This window comes from Hippocampus zosterae, chromosome 13 (genome assembly GCF_025434085.1).
Source record: "Hippocampus zosterae strain Florida chromosome 13, ASM2543408v3, whole genome shotgun sequence".
Taxonomy (NCBI): Eukaryota; Metazoa; Chordata; class Actinopteri; order Syngnathiformes; family Syngnathidae; genus Hippocampus; species Hippocampus zosterae.
This window is the reverse complement of record NC_067463.1, coordinates 13,987,980-14,009,636: the sequence shown is the minus strand read 5'-3', so window position 1 is coordinate 14,009,636 and position 21,657 is coordinate 13,987,980. Positions and strand designations below refer to the sequence as shown.

At 41.4% G+C, this 21,657-nt stretch overlaps 3 protein-coding genes across 4 annotated transcripts; 2 read left to right on the top strand and 1 right to left on the bottom strand.

The window, feature by feature from the left end:
- The first annotated feature begins 381 nt into the window (after positions 1-381).
- On the top strand, positions 382-3,249 carry LOC127613797 (perilipin-2-like). Of its 2 annotated transcripts, none has more exons than XM_052085050.1 (6): positions 382-692; positions 827-1,022; positions 1,384-1,466; positions 1,669-1,909; positions 1,996-2,132; positions 2,867-3,249. In XM_052085050.1, exons 1-6 carry the CDS (start codon positions 675-677, stop codon positions 3,167-3,169), a joined length of 978 nt encoding a protein of 325 aa, XP_051941010.1. In that variant the 5' UTR covers positions 382-674; the 3' UTR covers positions 3,170-3,249. The 2 variants fall into 2 exon arrangements, with proteins under 2 accessions (XP_051941010.1, XP_051941011.1); XM_052085051.1 differs by having other exon boundaries at positions 383-692; positions 2,090-2,132; positions 2,867-3,045.
- Positions 3,250-3,919: 670 nt separating this feature from the next.
- rps6 (ribosomal protein S6) lies at positions 3,920-7,858 on the bottom strand. Its single transcript, XM_052085067.1, has 6 exons — positions 7,699-7,858; positions 6,992-7,123; positions 6,442-6,652; positions 5,530-5,676; positions 4,828-4,985; positions 3,920-4,049 (listed from the first exon to the last, which is right to left on the bottom strand). Exons 1-6 carry the CDS (start codon positions 7,702-7,704, stop codon positions 3,954-3,956), a joined length of 750 nt encoding a protein of 249 aa, XP_051941027.1. The 5' UTR covers positions 7,705-7,858; the 3' UTR covers positions 3,920-3,953.
- Positions 7,859-8,409: 551 nt separating this feature from the next.
- On the top strand, positions 8,410-21,550 carry acer2 (alkaline ceramidase 2). Its single transcript, XM_052085061.1, has 6 exons — positions 8,410-8,753; positions 9,028-9,142; positions 11,426-11,567; positions 12,030-12,167; positions 18,188-18,325; positions 19,672-21,550. Exons 1-6 carry the CDS (start codon positions 8,640-8,642, stop codon positions 19,856-19,858), a joined length of 834 nt encoding a protein of 277 aa, XP_051941021.1. The 5' UTR covers positions 8,410-8,639; the 3' UTR covers positions 19,859-21,550.
- Positions 21,551-21,657: the final 107 nt, after the last annotated feature.

Here is a 21,657-nt window from a genome sequence, read left to right as displayed (position 1 = left end):
TCATTACTGAATCAATTGGTAACACAAGGTACACAAGGTTATGCAATGTGCTTCACATAATTAAAAGATATACGCACAAAATGTTTAGATTTGAAAGCAAAGTAAAAGTAAAAAAGTATCTTACTAAAAATGGGTAATGTGTGGTTGCAGGCATCATACAGCCCGCTTCCTTTATTAATCCTCCCCACCAAATACTCCATTGAGAAGTAAGATTTATTGCATTCATTTTGTTGTTTTTCTTCAGATTAGCTCACTATATTATATTTATTTATTCAACTACTTTTATTTTTTCATTTATTTCATTAAGTAATTGGTTAATTGCAAATCAATACAGTAAAATAAACCAAAAAGGTTTGTGCATCCCTGCTGTAAATCGTCTCCAATTGACCCGCATTTACTGTACATGTCGACTTTCTGACAAAGCGAGGTGTAACTGAGGTCATGAGAGGTCAGACACAAAATCACAACCGCTATGTGTAAATCTCGCGAGATTTGTTCACTGAGACACAAGTTGGCGTTAATTGGCCAGCCGCCGAAACGTGACTCCCGAAACTTTCCCTTAAATGGTGTTGCGAATACGGCGAGTTCGCGATCTATTTCCGTTTTGTTAAATCTTGAAAATCCAAACGTCCTGTCATGTTCTAATGTTCTTTCTGTGTGTTTAGTTCGCCCACATGTCGCTAACCAAGCAGGTGAGCTCAATTTACTACATTAACCCTTCGTATGCCGCACCTGTGGGATTGTCGTGGTCCAAATGGGACATAAGTGGCCCTGTGGCTGTTTTAAATTGTAGTTGAAGCGTTATGTATTATCTCTTGTGCCGCAGACCGCTGCTGCCAGAGTGGCCCAGCTGCCCCTGGTACGTTCTGCCTGCGCCAGCCTGTCAGTGTTTTACGGGGACACCAAAAGGAAAAATGCCAGCCTGAAGTGTGTGTGTGAGGGTCTGGAGAACAGCGTGACCATGTTGAGTTCGGCGGCTTTTCACAAAGTGTCACCTGTCATCACTAAACTGCAGCCTCAAGGTGTGTAAATCTTTTCCATAAGTAAAAGGAAAGATGGTACAAATTGAAGTATATTCGTTTCGTACAAAAATAAAAATATTTTTTACAGACCAAAAAACTAACAAATAGTTCCCCTCTTTTACAAACGTGCATATTAGTACTTGGAGAAGAAAAATATATATATTTCCACCTTCACTGTACACCAAATTCAGCCAGGAACATTAAGTGTTCTGGAAAGCACTTTGTTACAGCTGCACTTGTTGTGAACGCACGATGTAAATACACAAGTTTTGTCTATGTTTTCAGTTGGAAGATAAATTGGAAATCTATGCAAGTGGTTGATGCTTTCTCACTAACCTCACTGCTCCATGCATTTCCGCAGTTTCCCTTGCCAATGGCATTGCGTGTAAAAGTCTAGACTGGTTGGAAGAAACGTTCCCCGTGCTGCACACACCCGCAGACCAGGTGACTACATGAACATCACACTTGATCTTAGCACTAGCCGGTCAAAACATGGGCTTAATGTTGGCTATGCATTCAATGCTACATTTTCATTATTGCTGAGGACACCAACAGCATCTTAAGTGATATTGTCCCATGTAACTTACTCCCACCTCTTACGAATGTGTTCAAAAGCAGCTCTCCTGCTTTGATGCTTGTCTCCTAGCTTGTGGCTGGTGTCCGAAGTAAGGTGCAGGAGATTCAGGATGTGGTGAGTATTGCGGCCCATGGAACTGTGGACTGCGCGCAGCACGCAGTCACATGTGTCATGGCGAGGGTGCAGAAGCCAGAAGACCAGTCACTGGTGGGAAAGGCTGTCAGCGTGTCCACCAAGGGACTAGCTTCTGCACTGAACGTATCTGAGGCACTGGTGGACCGCATGCTACCGCCTACAGAGGAAGAAAAAAGTAGGTGGCCGAGGGGGGGAGGAAGCACATATACTGTATCATGGCTTGTTTCTAAACTAGAAATGACATTTATGCCGAATTTATAGAAGAAGAGGATGGTTTAGCAGAAGGTTCTGAGGTAGCCACGTTCGAGAGAAAGTACTCGGTGCGACTGGTGACACTTTCCATTACGCTGTGCAGGAGAACCATCCGGCTGGCTGCAGCCAAGATTCACTCCTCTCAGGTCTTTACTCAAGTTGGTCTACTGTCAAAAAACATACAGGACTTGATGGAGAGGCATATTTGGCACAAGTGAATCAAAAATTATGCCTCAATAAACACTAACACCGTGGTCTGAGTGCTGGTCACAATTTAACAGTATATGCTAAGTACAGTATTGCGGTTGTAGTAGCGCAGAATAGCACTGCCTGCTACTGGGCAGAAAGTTTCTCAAAAGCCCACAAATAAATGTACCTATTTGTGGCCCTTTGAGAAACTTTTTGCCCATGTTTATGGTTAAACGCCCTATATTATTTTATGCGCATCTTTGGATAATACCTACTTAAATTAATGTTATTTAAAGTTTCATCTTTTTGTCAATTTAACATGTTCTTGATCCAAGTTATAAAAAAAAATCTACATAACTTGAGTATCAATAATGTATTCAGAAACATGTCAGCATGTGGCAGTAAATTCTACACTACTGCCAACTTCAAATACATTAGTCCCTTTAGTTTGCTCAATTCATTCTCCAAACGGCTGAGCCTCAATTGAACGGTGTTTCTGCCAAGCACATCGGGAGGCATATTGTTCACATTTAACTTCAGAAATGCATGCTTCTTCAGCGAAGGAGGGAACCACCTTACTGTGGCTCCACCAGCACACTACTTTGATCATTGACATTAAAGTTAAATAAAACCTTTTCGATCTAGCTCTTACACAAATGCAGGATTTGTCACCACTGTCCTATATTTGCAGATCATGGAGGCTTTTTCACCATCTTCAGGTCAGCTTCGCATTCTGCATAGCAGCTGGCTGGCCTTAGCATGGAGCCTGGAGCAGCTCCCGCTACATGTACAGCAGCAGATTGTGTCAGCCTTCTTCTACTTTACACAAATGTACAACTTTAGAGTCATCCAACAGAGCAGCTCCAAACAGGATTCAAGTGTGTGCCTCAGTGGAGTGGCATCAGAGACAAATCCAACTCTACACACAAGGATATCAAGAATATTCCGCAACCAAATTCCAACTGGCGAGCAAGAAGACCCGCCAGTATCTTAGTGTTTGAGAGCTGATCAACCCCACTAGGGAAAGAAGTGGGCAGCATTGACGGGTTTCACTGAGTGGTCTGTGTACTAGTACGTGTAAATAAAAGCACTTGAAGATTAAGCCGACTCATTCAAATGTATTCCAGAGCTGCACCAATAAACCACACTTTAATTTGACCCGACTACAGATGTGCATAATTGTATGAAATTAACGGCAAACATTTAGGCTTTAATTCAAAATGGGTGTGCGCCAGATGTTGAGAGCAGCCTAACAGGTCCCATGGCCAACGGACCTGCGCCAAGATCCTGGACTCATTCATCTTCCGAGCCGCTTGATCCTCACTAGGGGTGCTGGAGCCTATCCCAGCTGTCTTCGGGCACTAGGCGGGGGACACCCTGAATCGGTTGCCAGCCAATCGCAGGGCACACAGAGACGAACAACCATTCGCGCTCACACTCGCACCTAGGGACAATTTAGAGCGTCCAATCACAGCCTGCCATGCATGTTTTTGGAATGTGGGAGGAAACCGGAGCACCCGGAGAAAACCCACGCAGGCCCGGGGAGAACATGCAAACTCCACACAGGGAGGCCGGAGCTGGAATCGAACCCGGTACCTCTGCACTGTGAAATCAACGTGCTAACCACTGGACTACCGGGCCGCCTTCTATCATCAAAAAGTTGTAAGCATTTATTTCCATCAACTGGTTGGAACTATGAGTTTTACTAGTGAGGCTGTGGTTTGAAATGGACAAAAGAGCTGAATGTAGACCAAACATTATTTTATTTGACTTAGAGTTCACTTTTGGCTGGACTCCGACTTGGATGTAGATGCCCTGAGAGAAGAAAGGCGGCGCCTCTTGGCGATCTGTTCCTGGCGCTTCTCTTTGGCTTCCTGGTAAGGTGATGAAAACTCATGTCAGTGCAAGGTTTCAAAATAATACATTTTATACAAAGTGTTACAACGTAAAGCACTAAAACAGCTCTTAATCACAGGACACTTATAATTCAGCAATAAAAATTAGCCTGGAAATTCTGATTCATCGCCAAGACAGCGCTGAGTCTGGTGGGAGTTGCATCAAAAGTGCATTTCTGAGACCGGGCAAACAAAGTTTGAAGGAACCTACCAGCGAAGAGCCACGGTGACTTAATAAAAGCAACTTGTGTCGGCAAGACAATTTTTGAAATAAATGCTTTCAGTTCCATCAGCTGCTGCAGTTGTAATGATTTATGCGTTTCTGCTCATTTAAAACGGAGTCGAATGGTAGAAGAAAACAATTAGACTGTCGCAGGCTCCATTTTGAATGATATGAGGATAGATTTCCACTGCCAAAAGTGACATTGCTCTTGAAGGACACGTGAACAAATTTGATTGGACGGCTAGTTTTGAAACGAGGCTCGGCCTTGGTCTCCACTAAGAAAGTGGGTCTTTCTTAGTGGTTGTGGCTTGCCAGGCTAGATAAAAGTACAGCATGTGCATATGATTGACACTGGCTGTAAATGGCTATTTAAGCACACAGTTCTTACCGGCTGAGCGGTTTATTGAGATGTGTGTGCGCTCTAAAACAGCCAGAAATGTTGAATTTGGCATGAATGTCTAGTGGGAGCATTGCACTCAACTAAATGCATGTTTATTTGAACTAAAACGAAATGAAACATGCCCTCAAGATTACCTTCATCCTCTTAGCCAACAGCTTGGCATACTCAGATGCCTCCTCCTTGTTCTTCTGGGTACGCTTCCTCTTCAGGGAAATGCGGCGGCGTTTGTGCTGCAGCACACGAGGGGTCACCAGTCTCTGGATCCTGGGGGCCTTCGATCTTTGCTTCTTCCCTGAAAACAACATTGACTGGCCCTTAGCATGCATGTTACAGCAAATGAGACTGGCAAACAGGCACACAATCCATTTTAGCTAAGCAATATATTACTGGCGTGGGGGCTGAAACCTGCCCATAGCCACATTTGGTAAATATCAGCCCCCACCCCAAAAAAATTAAAATGGTCAGTCATTGTGTTTTTCTATAACAAATGATTGAAATGGCTTATTGGACAATACAGTGTTAATGGGCTCAAGAAACATGCCCTTTGATGCTATGACATAGAGAACACGAAGAAACATGAGCATAGCCAGTCACTTAATTTATATCCCCAATTACAAATTGCATTGTGTCAATTTAGATCGGACACTTGCCCACCAATACAAATATGTGCTTCTAATTCCAAGTTAATGACAAACAACTTTCCAACACATTAAAAAATTGCACACTGTATTCATTAACACTGAACCCCTTTCCAGCAATGTGAACCAATTTGGAAGGAACAGCTCGTCGCATTTAATGATCAAGGTAAGATTTACTACCAACACCTGGAGACTAACCTTCCTTATTCAGGGGTCTCCTCACAACATATTGTCTGACATCATCCTCCTTGGCCAGGTTGAAGAGCTTGCGAATCTTGCTGGCCCTTTTGGGGCCAAGGCGGCGGGGGACAGTGCTGTCGGTCAGCCCAGGGATGTCCTTCTCGCCTGAGGACGGTTGGAAAAAGATACGTTGGTGAATTGTGTTCTTCAAGAATAGTGTTCTCTGTGAACAATATAGCAGTGAATGTGCGAGAACTGCAGTTTCAACCAGCCACAGTTTGGTCTGGTCGTATCCGGTGAGTCCTCAACAATTCCTCTGGCAACACACTGTCCCACCTTAATGACCGGTGCAGTCAAAAAAGAATCCATTTGTGTGCCATGAGCATTCTTCCAAAGACTCAACCAAGTGACCGTACTTGCCCAGCAGCAGATGGCAAGCCTCTATTTGGCCAATCCCATCTTGGAATAATAGTGAACAATGTCATCACAGTATGATATGAGTGATAAAGTGTAAATGTTTAAAACAAAACAGAATGACAATTTTGGAGAAATGTAGCGAAATGGCATAAATAAGGAAGAGTGAGAGGACTCCAGAGCTGGACATCTTTGTCACATGGGGAGTTGAACAACACTGGCGAAATTACGTCACATTCTTCTGAAATGCTCATTCATCACTATAGGCCAAATTTCAACTCAAGATAACCGATTCAATTGCGTCGACTCTTTTGGTTAACGAGACTTCAAACATTGGCATTCGTCCGTATGGGAAGAACAGCATCAATGAGCTGAGATAACTACTCATTTCTTTTCTGATGGCCAAAAGGCTGAGTGGCAGGCAACGTTCAGAAATATTGTCTTTGACTTCCTACTAAACCTCGAGCTTTCAGACGGTGTGCACAAACATAAGATGACACGCTCTTTAAATTTTACCTTTCTTGACAATAACCAAGTTGAGAACACTGAGGTTGGCGTCCACAATGCAACCGCGGACAGACTTGCGCTTGCGCTCGCCAGTCCTGCGAGGACGGTAGCAGGAGTGGCCTTTGCTGAGCAGCAGGCGCACGCGGCCGTGAGTCAGAACACCTTGTTTCATGGGGAAGCCCTGCTTGTCATTGCCTCCACTGATGCGCACCACGTAACCCTGAGAATAGAGAAGTGAGTGTAATGAAGTGATGAGGTGCACAGCTTTTGATGCTTACAAAAACAGCAGTAACCCCCTCAGATTCTATGTCCATCATAAAAATAAATTACTGTGTTCATATACATTTATTTGGCAGACAAGATATGTGAGAGAACGACAGTTGCAACAAGCCACTGTTTAGGCCTGGTCATATCCGGTGAGTTCTCCACGGTTCCTTTAGCATCACCCTGTCCCATCTTAACGACTACAGGTCAGTCAGAAAGATTCCACGAGTGTGCCACATTGACATCTGTAAGACTTCCAAATTACATTTTGGCAAACTAAAAAATCACAATTTACCTTCCATTCATCTCCAAGGGGGTCAGCAGCCACCTCTGTGGCCATGCGCTTCTCATAGAAGGTTCGCAGCTTGCGTTCATCGTCCACTTCAATCAGCTTTTGGCAGCCAGTGGCGGGGAACGAGATGTTTAGCTGCAAAACAGAGCATGCGTGGCCATTAACGTCTAGCTCTACATGCCAATGACAACTTGGCGAGTGTCCACGTCAGATTAACAACAAACGAACATTCCAAGTTTAGGTCCAGAATAAATACATTGGTTGCCACTTGGCTAACGTCGCGACCATAAACATTCTATTCAGGAAACTACGGCCACGCAGGCCCATTACTAGCGATGCAGCTAGTAAGTCATGAAGCTAAAGCTAGTCATGCACGAAATTACTTTCTAGACATAAAATCTTGCGTTTACCAAGACTTCAGCGAGGACCTTAATGTAAAACATATACATCGTGCCAATACACACATTTAAGAATAGCCATAGTGCCCGAGTGACTTCGACTCCGTGTACATTTCTGTATGTGAGCCGCCATGTTTCAACACTCGACTATTTCAGCTCACGCTACAATCAAAGCACATCCTCAGTGAAGAGCATACTATTGCCACAGCTTTGGGGACCGCTTCCTTTTTTAAAATAACTGCTTTACATATACGACAGTATTTCAGGAAAATTTGATTTCTACAAAAGTATAGGCTTGATTAAACGATGTACCTTCATTTTGCCAAACCGGCCCAACGACGGTCCGCCACGAAAAAGAGACCGGATATCCGCTCCGGGATCTCACATAGCTGTGAAATGTTCTCGCGATATCTCACGTTACGCTAGTTTACGAATAAACATCTTGGTGCTAACCTATGGCACAAAATGAAAAAACTAAAAATCGTTTGCTATATAAATGTGCGGTGCATGCACTCATTAGGAGTGTGTCTGAAAAGCAGTAAATTAATTCGATTCAATAATTGATGTTTCAACTAGGCTTCGGGAACAACTCAACTTTCCTGAGCAGAGCTTGTTTGTCCATAGAGTTGCGCAAAGCCAAGAAAGTTACTTTCACCTTTACCACCTTTCCGTTTTGGTTTGATAGTTGAAACCCTGGTGGAGACAGTCATCAGCATGTGTGCGTGTATTATTCATCTGCAATGAAATTGCCTACTACAGTACAAACAAACGCAATTGTCATGAATAATATTGACCTATTACTGTATTTATATTCATTTTTAATAATATTTAACGGCATAGAATGGTAAACATCATACTAAATATTATTGTTATCTGACGATCGGTTGATCTTCTCGTAACTATTTGCATTTGTCAGATAATGGTGTTTCCCCTTCCCGAAAATATAAAAAAAGTGTTTGGGACTGAATCCTCTAACCAAAAACAAATACTCTTCGGCTGAAAATAGAGCGTCAGCGCGATGACGTTGACCGTGACGTTGAATAGAACAGTAATCTTTGTCAAGTCACAGTACAGGCGCAAGATATGAGGCAGTATAGAAAATCTTAGCATCATTTGATGTCCTTGTGCTCGCCGTTTTGTATGAATTTCCTTGATACCAAAGACGAGATCTTACATATTCATCTCACGTTTTTGTTTTTGCGTGGCGGGACGACAACAGCGTTGTCTCTCCCTCGAGCGCAACTAGTCCGGACATGAGTAACGTTAATCTGATTTTCTGGGACCACTTGCAGGCTGGGAGTTCCGATGTGGATTGGTGTGAAGGCAATTACCTTATTTACCCGGGCATCGCTGAATTTTACAACACGGTCAGTGTGCACTTTTCGTTATAACCGTACGTTTCTTTTGAAAGTTTTTATTTTTATTATTTTCCTTATTAACGCAGCGCGGCTTGCCACGAGCAGCTGTCATATTCCTAGTTTGTTTTTTTCTTTGTATCGAACTGCTGCGGCTTTCGAGACTTGATGTTTACCGTTTGGGCTGCAGCATCAAGTTACATGTCAGTGTGGAGCCCTCGCACGTTGGAAAACATCTGCCTGCGTGTTTTTTTTCTCATGGGTTTCCTTTTGTTTGTCATTTCAGATCAGCAACATTTTGTTTTTTGTTTTGCCGCCCATATTAATGTGCTTGTTTCGCCAATATGCAACACATTTCAACAGTGGGATTTACCTCATTTGGACCCTCTTGGTCGTGGTGGGTAAGTTGGCTTCTGTGACGTGATCTTTACTGAGTGATGATGACCCATTTTCTGTGCCAACAGTCAACTCGGTCACTGCAGTAAAATAAACCTACTGTACTTCTGTAATATAGAAATTAAATTTAAATATGCACGTTAAATATAAAGTTTACTTTCAGACTTGAAGTCATTATAAAAGGTTACACAATAGTGTAAGTATAATAGTTATTAGGTTGCTATGGTTTTTTAATAAATACGAAAAGCTTATTCCAAGTGAAAGGAAACGATTGTGTGTAAAGGTAAATATTTAAGTCATACAAATATATACATCTGATTTGAAAGTAACGTAATTTTACAACATTATTCATAGAGGTCAAGAAGCACATATTGGAAATGAGATGTAAAACCAATAAAATATGGAGTTCTCCACACGGTGCATGAAAAACACATTGTTGCTGCTTACTTTTTGCTGCCTAAAGGGGAAGTTAAGTCAAAAGTTTTCTTTACAATAATACTCAATGCAGCCCCACTTGACTAAACACAGTATCATGATTGATATTGTGTTTGTGCCTAATGGCTCAGCTTCCAAATGTCACATCACCAAACCCTGAAAATATATGAGCGATGATTGATCATTGGCTGAGCCTTGAGGCACTGTGATTCATTTTCAGTCAACGGCAAGTGGCGAAGTGGCCACCCCCAGAGATGGCTAAAAACAGGTGGATTTATCTGCTTAATTCAGATTCCACAAACACACTATTAATCAGAATGCTCTGTTTAGCCTTTTGGGGGTGCACAAAACATATTATTGGAAAGAAAATTGTTGCCTCTTTAAACACGTGACACCGAGCAGCCTGGACAGAGATGTGTGCACATTGGTTGAGAAGTACTCTGAATAAGTTCTGAATATCCAGTTCTATAATCACCCTCATAGTCTCATTAGCTGTATCTTGAAGCTATCCTCAACATTTATATAATGACTAGGCTTATTTATTGGTTGAATGAAGCCAGCTCCGACTTCATTTGATTTGACTCAATGGTCTTCAGTCTTAAATGGTGCCTCTGTATTTAACAAGGCTCTAGAGGAATTACGGTGCCTTGTTCCCTCAGTGTTGATTTTAACCGACAGTAACCCCCCCTCCTTGCATTTCCCTCAGGGTATTTTCACTCAGGTCAGAAAGTGGTAGCGTGAACCAAAAAGATTTGTGTGTGCATTCTACAGCAGGTTCATGTTTCAAACAGATTGTGTCTGCCAAGAATATTCTATTATTTCACTCGAGGGATTCGTTCTCTATCTATCTATCTATCTACACACATGTATACACTGTATGCATGCATGCATGTGTGTGTGTGTGTGTGTGTGTGTGTGTGTTCTATAGAAAATGCTATTATTATTATTATTATTATTAATTCCTGGAGGGGCGGCCCGGTGGTCCAGTGGTGAGCGCATTGACCTGACAGTACCGAGGTTGTGGGTTTGATCCCGGTTCCGGCCTTCCTGTGTGGAGTTTGCATGTTCTCCCCAGGCCTGCGTAGGTTATTTCCGGGTACTCCCTCCCTCTGCCCCCATTCCAAAATAATGCATAACAGGCTGATTGAACACACTAAAATTGTCCCTACGTGTGAGTGTGAGCGCGGATGGTTGTACGTCTCTGTGTGCCCTGCGATTGACTTGCAACCAGTTCAGGGTGTCCCTTGCCCAGCACCCCCTCGGCCCTTGTGAGGATAAAGTAGATTGGTAAATGGATGGATGAATCCCTCGAGGAACCTTGCCCCATCCTTGCTTGTGAATAACCGAGCAATTCAGGGAAGCAGTCATGGCACCCACATGTGTCCAGTTAGACTGTTCACCTGTGGAATGTTCCAATAAGGTGTTTGATGAGCATTCCTCAGTTTTGTCAGTCTTTTCTGCCACCTGTCCCAGCTTTTTTGGAACATGTTGGAGCAATAAAATTCTAAGTTAATATTATTTGCTACAAAAAAAAGTTTGAGCATTAAATAACTTTCTCTGTCGTGTATTCAATGAAATATAAACATGATTAGCAAATCATTGTATTGTGTTTTATTTATATTTTACACAATGTCCCAACCTCAGTGAAATTGGGTTTGTATATTAAATACAATCTTTTTTTGTAATGGTCCTCACACATCAGATGGTCGGTATCTCCAATCTATCTCGAGAAGAGACAATAGGGACTGTTTGGACAGGGGCAGTTCTTCCAATACACATCACATCCAAATTCAATCTTAGCGGCACCTTTTGACGTTTCCAATGAGTACCTCTCTTCACATTTCCCACAATAGGTATTGGATCAACATACTTCCATGCTACCCTGAGCTTCCTTGGCCAGATGCTGGATGAGTTGGCCATCTTATGGGTACTCATGTGCGCCATTGCCATGTGGTTCCCCAAAAGATACTTGCCCAGGATGTTCAGAAGAGATCGGTATGACAATCATTATGGATGATGATACATTCATGACTTCTTGAGTCTTTAATGGGATATTTAGTTGTGTTGTTACTCCCGAAGTTATGAAATGAGTGATCTGTTTTTTTGTGAAAAATTTAGATTGAATTCCAGATCTTAAATACGTATTGAGCAGAACAGTTTATGGCGTATGCTCACTATTCTGTCACAAGACATGTCCACTGCTGTCACACCTTCAGTTTAATTATAGGCCGGTCTAAGATAGCTGACACCAGTAAACGCTGCATCACATGTCCTCACTTCTCTTTCCATTGTCACACAGCCATTGTGGTTGCTCTTATTTGCCATGAAGCTCCATTTTATTGAATTTCAGTTCGCTGTAGAAAGATTTTGAGCCACTTGACATCCTACGCTTAACTGTATACTTCTCAAGTGCGATAAAAGCTCGTTTATCTAAATTTGATTTGCTCTTTGCCCTAGGTCGAGGTTCAAAGTGGTCATCGGTATCCTGTCAGGGATCACGACAGGGTTGGCCTTTGTTAAACCGGTTGTAAACTCCTTGTCGCTTATGACCCTGGGCATTCCATGCACCGTGCTGCTCATCACCGAGCTTAAAAGGTCAGTTGTCCACTGGTCTTTGAGATACTAGTGTTAAATGCATATTTGAGTCATGAATTGCTTTCAGAGAACAATGCTCTTATCATGCCCTCGAAGCTGTATGGCACTGGTGTAGTGATACAGATTCACCCTGTATTGATTTTATATGTCATCGCATCACAAGAATAGTTTCTCAACTTACTGACCTGAATCTCCTCTCGAATAAAACGTGTCTCCTTATCGTGTGCAACAGCCACACGCTGAGAAGTTCAACACAGCAGACCTTTTGCCCTTCTCCATTGTTTTTGTTTGTTAGCGTCACATTCTGACTGATTTGCTCGTGTTTTTTGCTGTATTATTTTGACGTTGAAAACCAAGCAGCAAACAAAGCGGTGTCAAACTGAGCTGAGGAAAGCCAGTACTCTAGTGTCATTTAAAAAATAAAAATGAAAAAAAAGCATTACTGCCCTAGTGGTCCCTTGCGTCGTAATAAACAAGAACAATGTCATAAATATGACTGGCACAACTCAAGCACTGCTTGCCATCCTGTTTATAGTGCAGTGTATACCGAAGGTGAACTAAAGTTCAAGGAAGTGTTTCAGACTAAAATTAATTGCTCGGTTGCAAACTAGAGTTTTACAGAATCATATTTCCTCATTAAAAAGCCAATGAAATTTCCTTTGGGATCTCTCCATTGAAGCAATAATGAGTGCATGTAACACTTCTGCAAATGCTTTGAAGGTGATGTGAATTGTGAACCTGCCAAAACAAGAACACAACAAAAAGAAATACCCAACATAGGTGGAGACAAAAACACATAATTTGGAACACTTTTACTTTGCAGTGCAAGCTGTTCAAAATTGATAATTATTGTGAGTCCCCAACTGATTCGTATTGAAGTTTTGCTGGCAGCTGGCACTTTCTCACGGCCACTTAGAAGAACACCCTGCCTCCCTCAGGAAGCCTGAATGAAATCATGCAGGGCTGTTCCTCGTGCAGCCTCTTGCCTCACATCTACTGTGGAAAAGTCTTAATGAAAGGACATTTTTTTCTGAGAAGTTGCCAGGGTGCCTTTTGCCAATTGACACCCCCCACTCACTGCTGTCAGTCTGTGGTTGACTGGTGACCTGTGGAGGGTGTACCCCTCACCCTGTGGGACAGTTTAACATGTGTTTTCTTTTGTATGTATACACACCATCAACATCATTTGGGTTTTGAAAACACAAACCTATGAAGTGGAAGATTTTGAAAACAAACGTGAACACTGAAACTCGTTCTCTGTGAAAGCAATATACAGTATTACAAAATTTCACCCAATAACCCTGAAGTGGTGGCAGAAATAAATTGTCTTGATTTTAAAATTTGACCAACTTGTAAACACTTGGAGGCTGTAGATGCAACACATTTCTGCCAATGACCGTAGTTCCATCAGAAAGTGTGTGTGTGTGTGTGTGTGCGTGTATGCATGTGTACTGTATGTTTGTGTATTGTCAAGGGGCAAATGTCAGCATGCAGTCAGCAGTACATTAACTACTCCCTTTGGACCTTCTGTACTGGGACTGCAATTTGGAGTTGTTTCCTTTCACTGTCGGCCTCACTCACCATGGCTACTCTTACGACACCAAGTTTTCTATTGTTCAACCTGATAATTCTTGACATTATTGTCGGTACCAGTCATCTACGGAGGTGGCTTGTTTTTGTTAGAGGAGAATTCCTGTTGCCCTATTCCATCTGACGTTGGCCTTTGCTAAGTTCGTAATATGTTGTTGTTTGCTTACCTTTTTCAGTACGACTAATTTCCCCTCAGTTGCGTCACATCCACAGGGACACCAAAAAAAAAAAAAAAAACATTATGTCAACAACATTCCATTCCACTGTGACATGACTAACTGTGAGGGCAATAAACATAATATTTTATGTAGAGAACATTCCATTCCACTGCAAAATGACTAATTGTGACCGCAATAACTTCAGTCATATGATAATTCTACGAAGAATTAAAATCACATTTAAAAGAACAAAAATTGCTTTGACAAAGATGTAGAGCTTTGTGTCTTAGAATAAGATACCGTTAAAGGGAAAGTCAACTCAAAAAAATTATTACAATAATATGTTCCATGCGCCCCCACTAGTCTAGCCATGGAATTCCGATTAATATTGCGTTTGTGCAATATGATTTCAAAAGAAAAATCCACCTGTTTTTGTGCATGTCAGAGAGCGGCCGTGTTACCTTGCAGTGCCACTTGCCGTCGACAAAAAATGACATCACAGTGCTGAAGCGCTCAGGTAACGGCCGCCACGGCTTAGCCTGGATATCCGGACTCTACTAGCAATTGAGTCTGGTGGGTAGTCACATCAAGCACACATCAGAGCTGGGTCAAACCTGAGAAAACTAACAGTTCCGAGGAACCAATCAGAAAAGATCCGAGGTGACGTCATAAATGCGATTTGTGGAAGTCGTGGAAAGCCACGTTGAAGGGCTTGGTCACTAGACCCACTTTCTTAGTGGGCGTGGCTTGCCAGGTTACTCACGGCTCACTTGTTTTTTTTGGGTTTGATGAGCCCATAGGCACTGTGATATAATATTCATATTCAGTCTACGGTTAGGCGGCCCGGTAGTCCAGTGGTTAGCACGTCGGCTTCACAGTGCAGAGGTACCGGGTTCGATTCCAGCTCCGGCCTCCCTGTGTGGAGTTTGCATGTTCTCCCCGGGCCTGCGTGGGTTTTCTCCGGGTGCTCCGGTTTCCTCCCACATTCCAAAAACATGCATGGCAGGCTGATTGAACACTCTACATTGTCCCTAGGTGTGAGTGTGAGTGCGAATGGTTGTTTGTTTCTGTGTGCCCTGCGATTGGCTGGCAACCGATTCAGGGTGTCCCCCGCCTACTGCCCGAAGACAGCTGGGATAGGCTCCAGCACCCCCCGCGACCCTAGTGAGGATCAAGCGGCTCGGAAGATGAATGAAGGATGAATGAGTCTACGGTTATTTTCATCTACTACCTTTTTGTGGTGGCATCACACACACATAAATGTTAAATCAAGCAGTCAGATGCTCACTGAGCGAAAGTTTGTGATGGTTTTGAGGACTACTGTATATGTTGTCAGTGGAGCATTCGTGAACTCTCCCTGTCACTTCCCATTTTTCCCCCTCTGGCTTTTTATTGAAACTCCACCCAAGATAGACATGTCAGCCCTTTCACCACTTATCTTTGCGTCCAACTGTCTCACGTTCTTGACTTTCACCAGCAGCCCCCCTCCTTCAAACAAGTCCTGTTGCTATTTCTTATCTTGCATGCTTCTGTCATAGCTGATAGTCACTATATTACAGACACACGAGTAAGAACTAATGCATCTGGCACATTGGCTCTCTTGGAAGGAAGTGCTTGCGGCGGTTGACATGTCCTAAAAGCCAAGATAGTCAGCAGCATCTCTTTTGGCAGAAGTTGTCCTTGTGACATAATAGAAGACATTTCCCTTTGGGAGGAAGTATCACAAGCCAGCTATTTTTCAGTATTTCCTCTTGCCCCGGAGTAGCCTCTGCAATCTGCCAAAACTCTTAAAATAATCGATTGATTTATAATTATGAAAAAGACATACTGTATCTGATACTTTATGCTCTCCTTGTCAAAAAGTTTTTTCAAATATTTTTCATGTTGCAATGTGTGTAATTTCCTGAATTTGAAACCACATTTAAAATCAAGATTCATTGTCATTTTTCAACATAGAGTAAAAGGAGTTTGGTGCAGCTTAAGGTGCCTGTATGCATAAAAACTCAAGGCAGTCACAAAATACACAGTAAAAAGTTCAAAATCCATGATTAGTCTCATTGACAGTCACTGGATAAAACTAAATATGGAGGTGGTTATCTGTTTTAAAAAATAGCCAGTCCAAATAACGTAAACATTTTGGATGAAAGAAAAAGAATAGAGTGTATGAGATCAGACAAATCGTGCAATTCCCCCCCCCCCCCCACAATTTTAAACAGGAGTATTCATAAAATGTCTGTGCTAGTGTAAGCTTTTGCCAAAAGATCTTACAGATTCAAGAGTTATTGACTCTTTATATCACCTGTTTTTTTTTTGTGACGCTGAAATTAATCTCTTTTAAGGGTGGTCCTATCTTGTGCAAGTGAGCCACCCAATTAAATATTTAGTGCTGGCCAGTGGCAATTAGGAATTTGTTAACAAGTCGACGAAAGGCACAGCTGGTGGTGGTTGCACGTTTGACCCCCGAGTGTTTAAAAAAAAGTGTGTGTGTGCTTGTCTGTGAGCATGAAAGTGTGCTAGTGACTGCACGGTTCAGCCAGCAGTGTGCTTACGTGTGTGCGCGTGCGTAGTTAAGGACACAACTAAGAATAGTTTTGTATCAACGGCATCGTGGATTAATCCGTCTCAGGGTCACTGATTGGGAGCAAGAAAAATAAACAAAGAACTATAGATCAAAGGATCTGGCTTGCTGCTCTTCTAAATATGGAAGATAAAAAATGCTATCTGAGAAGAGAGCCGTTAGCTAGCAGTTTTGCTCTCGATTTATGGAGTCGTGTAACACAGGCCTGAGAACCATCCGGGAGATTTTTCAAGCGGGAACACAAAGCTTAGTTTTGTCTGAAACACACCACCCACATCTGACTGGTTTGAACAAAACCTTGTGATTTGCATTGAAAAAGAGGCACTATTATAAGACAATTGTAAATAGCACTGCGATTTATCCATTTTTTGTTTATACAGTATTGCACTTAATTGAACGGTGTTTGTTGTTGTTTTTTTCTTCTTTCTTCTTTCTACCTACATTCTTGCTGCTGGAGGCTGTAAATTTACCCAGTGTGGGACAAATAAAGGATATCTTATTTGCAAAGTGCAAGTGACTGCTTACGTCAAAATCAAGGCACTTATTTGGGGCAATAACCTAGCAGGTCGTATGAACCCCACAGAAAATGTTTTGGAAAAGTGCAGGCACACTTAACGGGGATTGCATTCATGTTCTGTCCATTAGGTAGGGGCCTATTAGTGAGCGTACAGGCCGTTGTAATGCCATTTTCTAGTGTAGGAAAATTATTCTTTCAACAAAAGCCTTCTGCGACTTTTTTTGCTCTTCTTTTTTTTGGAATGCTATCCTGTTCTGATAAAACTGCTGCATGTCGTACAGTAGTAGTCTCGATTCTTATTCATTTAGGGCCCATCATTGTATCCCTATACAATATACCTACCCACACCTGTCACCTATATCAGTTTTGAATGTTGAGTGCACAGCAACAATTTAGCTCTAGCATAGCTAATTAGCATAATAAAGTAATCATATTTAAGATAAGATAAGATATCCTTTATTCGTCCCACACTATATTTAGCAGCCACATCCAGCACAGATTTCCAGAAGATAACGCACATTGATTAATAAATCACATTTTTGTTAAATATGATGTTTATGTATAATTATTCTTTTGCCTTGTTACACATGGCAATATTTATTTTTTTGAACATTTTGTCACTTTGTAGCCATAACAGATTTGGAGCAGTCAAAAATGAAATGGATATTTAGGAATTATGCTATCAGAGATGCTAGTGCTGAAAGATTAGGATGGGATTAGGGCTGTGCATCTCTCCAATAAAAGTCAATTCAATACGCATATCAATACGAATCAAGACGGGTACATTTTCAAGTGGAACTACTCATTGGGATTAGGATTTTATTTAATATGAAACTACCGTAGCTCGTTTTTTTTTTTTTCATATTTAACAACACGTAAAAGCTCTTCCAAGCCCGAACTACTCAATTGCATTAAAGTTTAAAAACAACAAAACAAAACATAAGCACCGTCAAACCGTTTTGCATCTTTCATAAAATATTATTTGATACACAGGATGGAATACAATCCAAGGATGGTACATTTTAAAATAGAATGAGTCGATTCAGTCAGATCCAAACCAATTTTCTGATTCAAATTATTTTTTGTTATACTCATGTAAGCGGGACTTTGTGACAGCCGTTTTTGATGTCGAGTACCAGTCGTAGCTGTGCTGCTCAACACTGTTTATGTGTCACAGGTGTGAAAACCCACGTGTGTTCAAGCTGGGTCTGATCTCAGGGATCTGGTGGGCTCTAGCTCTGCTCTGCTGGCTCAGTGACAGGATTTTCTGTGAAATGTGGTCATCTGTCAACTTTCCCTATCTACACTGTGCTTGGTAAGCTCACATCACAGCACACAAGAAAGCCAAACAAGTAGCACTCTATGCATTTGGGTGCTTCGAAATCCAAGCTCTATTCTGTAATCAAACATTTAATCCTAACATTTTTTCTTTGCACACAATAAAAGCATTTTTATATACAACAGGTCCATATTGTTTGCGCTTGTTACTCGAGATGGACGTAAATTAACTGAAACACTGTCTTGATTCTGTAGAATAGATTTTGGACTAAATGTGTCTGTAAAAAAGCAGCACACTGTCATAGTGGTCTTGTGTGCATCATGGTTCTGACGTTTTGATTAGAATTTTGGTGTGGAGTTTGCATGTTGTACCCGTACTATATTTTCTCCAAGTACCGGTACTCCTCTCATTTTCTATAAACATGGATGTTAAGACCCACTGCACAATGAAAGCGACCGTAGTAGACTGTCGCAATAAAATAACAGGTGGTGACTCTTCGCTGCACCCCATGCAAATGAGCACAGCACATGCCACTGACACACCGCAACAGAAAAACTGCAACCACGGTATTGGGTTTTGAGGCATTACATACTATACACTGTCCTGTAGTCCACTTGGGAGGTTAAAAAAGGTCCAGTTTTGATTGATTGTTACATACATCTGCATTGTTGCAATGCGAGGCACTAGTGATTAAAAATTTGATTTGCTGCAAAACCGGTGGCCCACTTATGAAAACTAGTAGCCACACACCTTGCACTATCTTACAGTTATGTTTGAGTCACCTACCTCGCTCTGTGTGCAATTGGTTTGTGTACACGTGACCTGCGATTAGCTGGTGTCCGGTACAGGGTATACCCATGTCTTGTTCAATGTTGCAGCAAAGCAAAACAGTTCTGGGTTTGCATGCTCTACTTGTGCAGCCTCTCTCTGACTACAGAAGATAAAGGGTCAAACAGTCATTTGAGAGTTGTAGCTTATGGTACTTTATTTTATTACACAACAATTTTAACTTTAACACAGATTTTTAAAAAGGATAATAAGAAACGAAAATATTAAAGTTAATTTTAAAAAAGAAGCCTCTTAATAAGAAAAACTGATCAAAACTTGCTCCAAAAATTAAAACGTTACATTCAAAAATCAAAATGAGGGGGAAAAAAACTGCTACTGGAAAAATCCCAAACTATTATAATCCTTCAATCGTTGCTTGTCTCCGTGCCTCAGTTCTGTGATAAACATTTTGAGATATACCCCACTACTTGCCCAAAGCTACCTCCCTGTAATCGTAAACAGGATAAAATAGTGAGATTTTTATTCCCTTCAATTTACAAGCGAGTCTGTTCTTGTACTTCTCTCTGGTTCATTCACAAATGTCATTCTTGCAGGCACATACTCATTTGCCTGGCTTCCTACTTGGGATGCGTCTGCTTTGCCTACTTTGACGTTGCGAGCGAGGCCCCGGAGCGAGGTCCAGTCATTATGTTCTGGCCCAACGAGAAATGGGCCTTCATTGGCGTCCCCTACGTTTCATTCCTCTTTGTGCACAAGAAATCAGCTATCAAGGTGACTTAAGGTGATCAACGATTGCTCAGCGGGCTGCACTTTGGCATTTCTCACCGGGCCGTGTCCCAACAAGATTCATCATCAGACCGGTGGCCTCCATGAAGCTTTTTGGATTGGATCACAGAGGTGGTCGTCATTACCAGCAGTACCTCTGCAGCACTGTCAAAAGAACAAAATGTGCCACAAGCAATGTGACTTGGGGACATTCCCGGTGGCTTATTATGTCAGTGTTTTAAACGTGCCACGAAGCTTGACCAGAGGAGCATGTGATATGTTATTTGAAGTGTTATGCATTTTCTGCTTTATTAAATGTTTTGCACATGGTATGTATGATAAGTCAGAAACCCTCAATGTAAAGTATTAGATTGCCTTGACAACCTCCTGCATCAATAGGTGCCCCGCTGGCTGTTATGATACCAGCATTTCAGACAATAACGTACTGGATGCAACAACTGTGATAATTGCATCATACAAAACCAGCTGCTCAGAGTTCAGTGCAACTCTTCCAATGATGTCTTTAATACCAGCATGATGATGTGCTTGACTGGAAACATACTCCTCCTCTAAAATAAACCAATGATGTCTTTGTATATTAACGAATGAAGAGCCATATAACCAAAAAATGAAGATTGACATCAAAATGGTTCGCATTTAGTAATGGACAAACACCAAATCACTCTCACAACATTTCAGGTCAAGTATCGCTATTTCATTTCAATTAATCAGTAAGTGTCTTTCAAATGCTCTATTGCTGTTTCACAGTGTATTTGATGGAAGTGTTTTGTATTTAACATGTCCTATTCTTTGAGGTTTGTTTATTCTGTCCAGAAACAAAATGTTATACTATAAGCTATGAAAATGTTTGAGAATTCTGTGCAAAGCCTAAATCAAGATGGATAATGTTTTGCAGAAGAAAATGAAAGTGCTAAACTCTCCTGTAAACATGGTGCAGTATATACTGTGTGCTATGTAGGCTGTGGGTATTTGTTTCCACTTAAGGGAAGCAGAGTTGGCAAATTGCTCTCAGGCACCAACTGATTTAGTTATTAAATTACAGTTCATAAAATGATTGGGCAGGTTTTTTATGTCCAACTTGAATGTTTTTTAAACCAAAAATAAGATGTAAGAAATTTGAAAAGGGAAACATGGGTGCCAAAAAGGTTTAAGAAAAAAAGCACCTCAAATGATTGTATTTCATCTAAGAAAATGGCCTCAAGATTGCTGACATGCACACATGAAGGGTCATTTGAATTGCCACAGAAACTGTCATCTTGATAATACACAGTGATGTTTCAACTCCAAAATGTGAAAAATGAGCGGTTTTGTTATTGTACAAGTACATTTGTATCGCCAAATACAACTGTATTTTTGCCGTATCCTCCAGATATACACGACTGCCAATGTGAGCAATGTCACATCGTGGATCTGAAGAATACATGATTATATAGTTTTGAATGAATTGCAATGCACATTGTGAAGAAGATAATTTAAGTAATATTGGAGAGCTGTTTTTCATATAATCGTGACACAGTAAGTTGTGTAATTTGACATTAATTTTTGTGTATGTTGTTTTTTTCTCTTCTTCAGACCGCAGCACAGATTTATTTATTTTCATAATTTATCCTGTTTTGTAAACAAATATTTGTAATAGATTATAATATTGGTACTTTATTTTATCCAATAAATGGAGTCAATGACTGCTACAGCCTCTGCTTGGATCGTCATTCGTTATTGAATGACACTTTTGTCCACTATGGGGCAGAGTTTTCCCAATTAATATTTCTCCGAAATCACCAAACCCAGCCAGG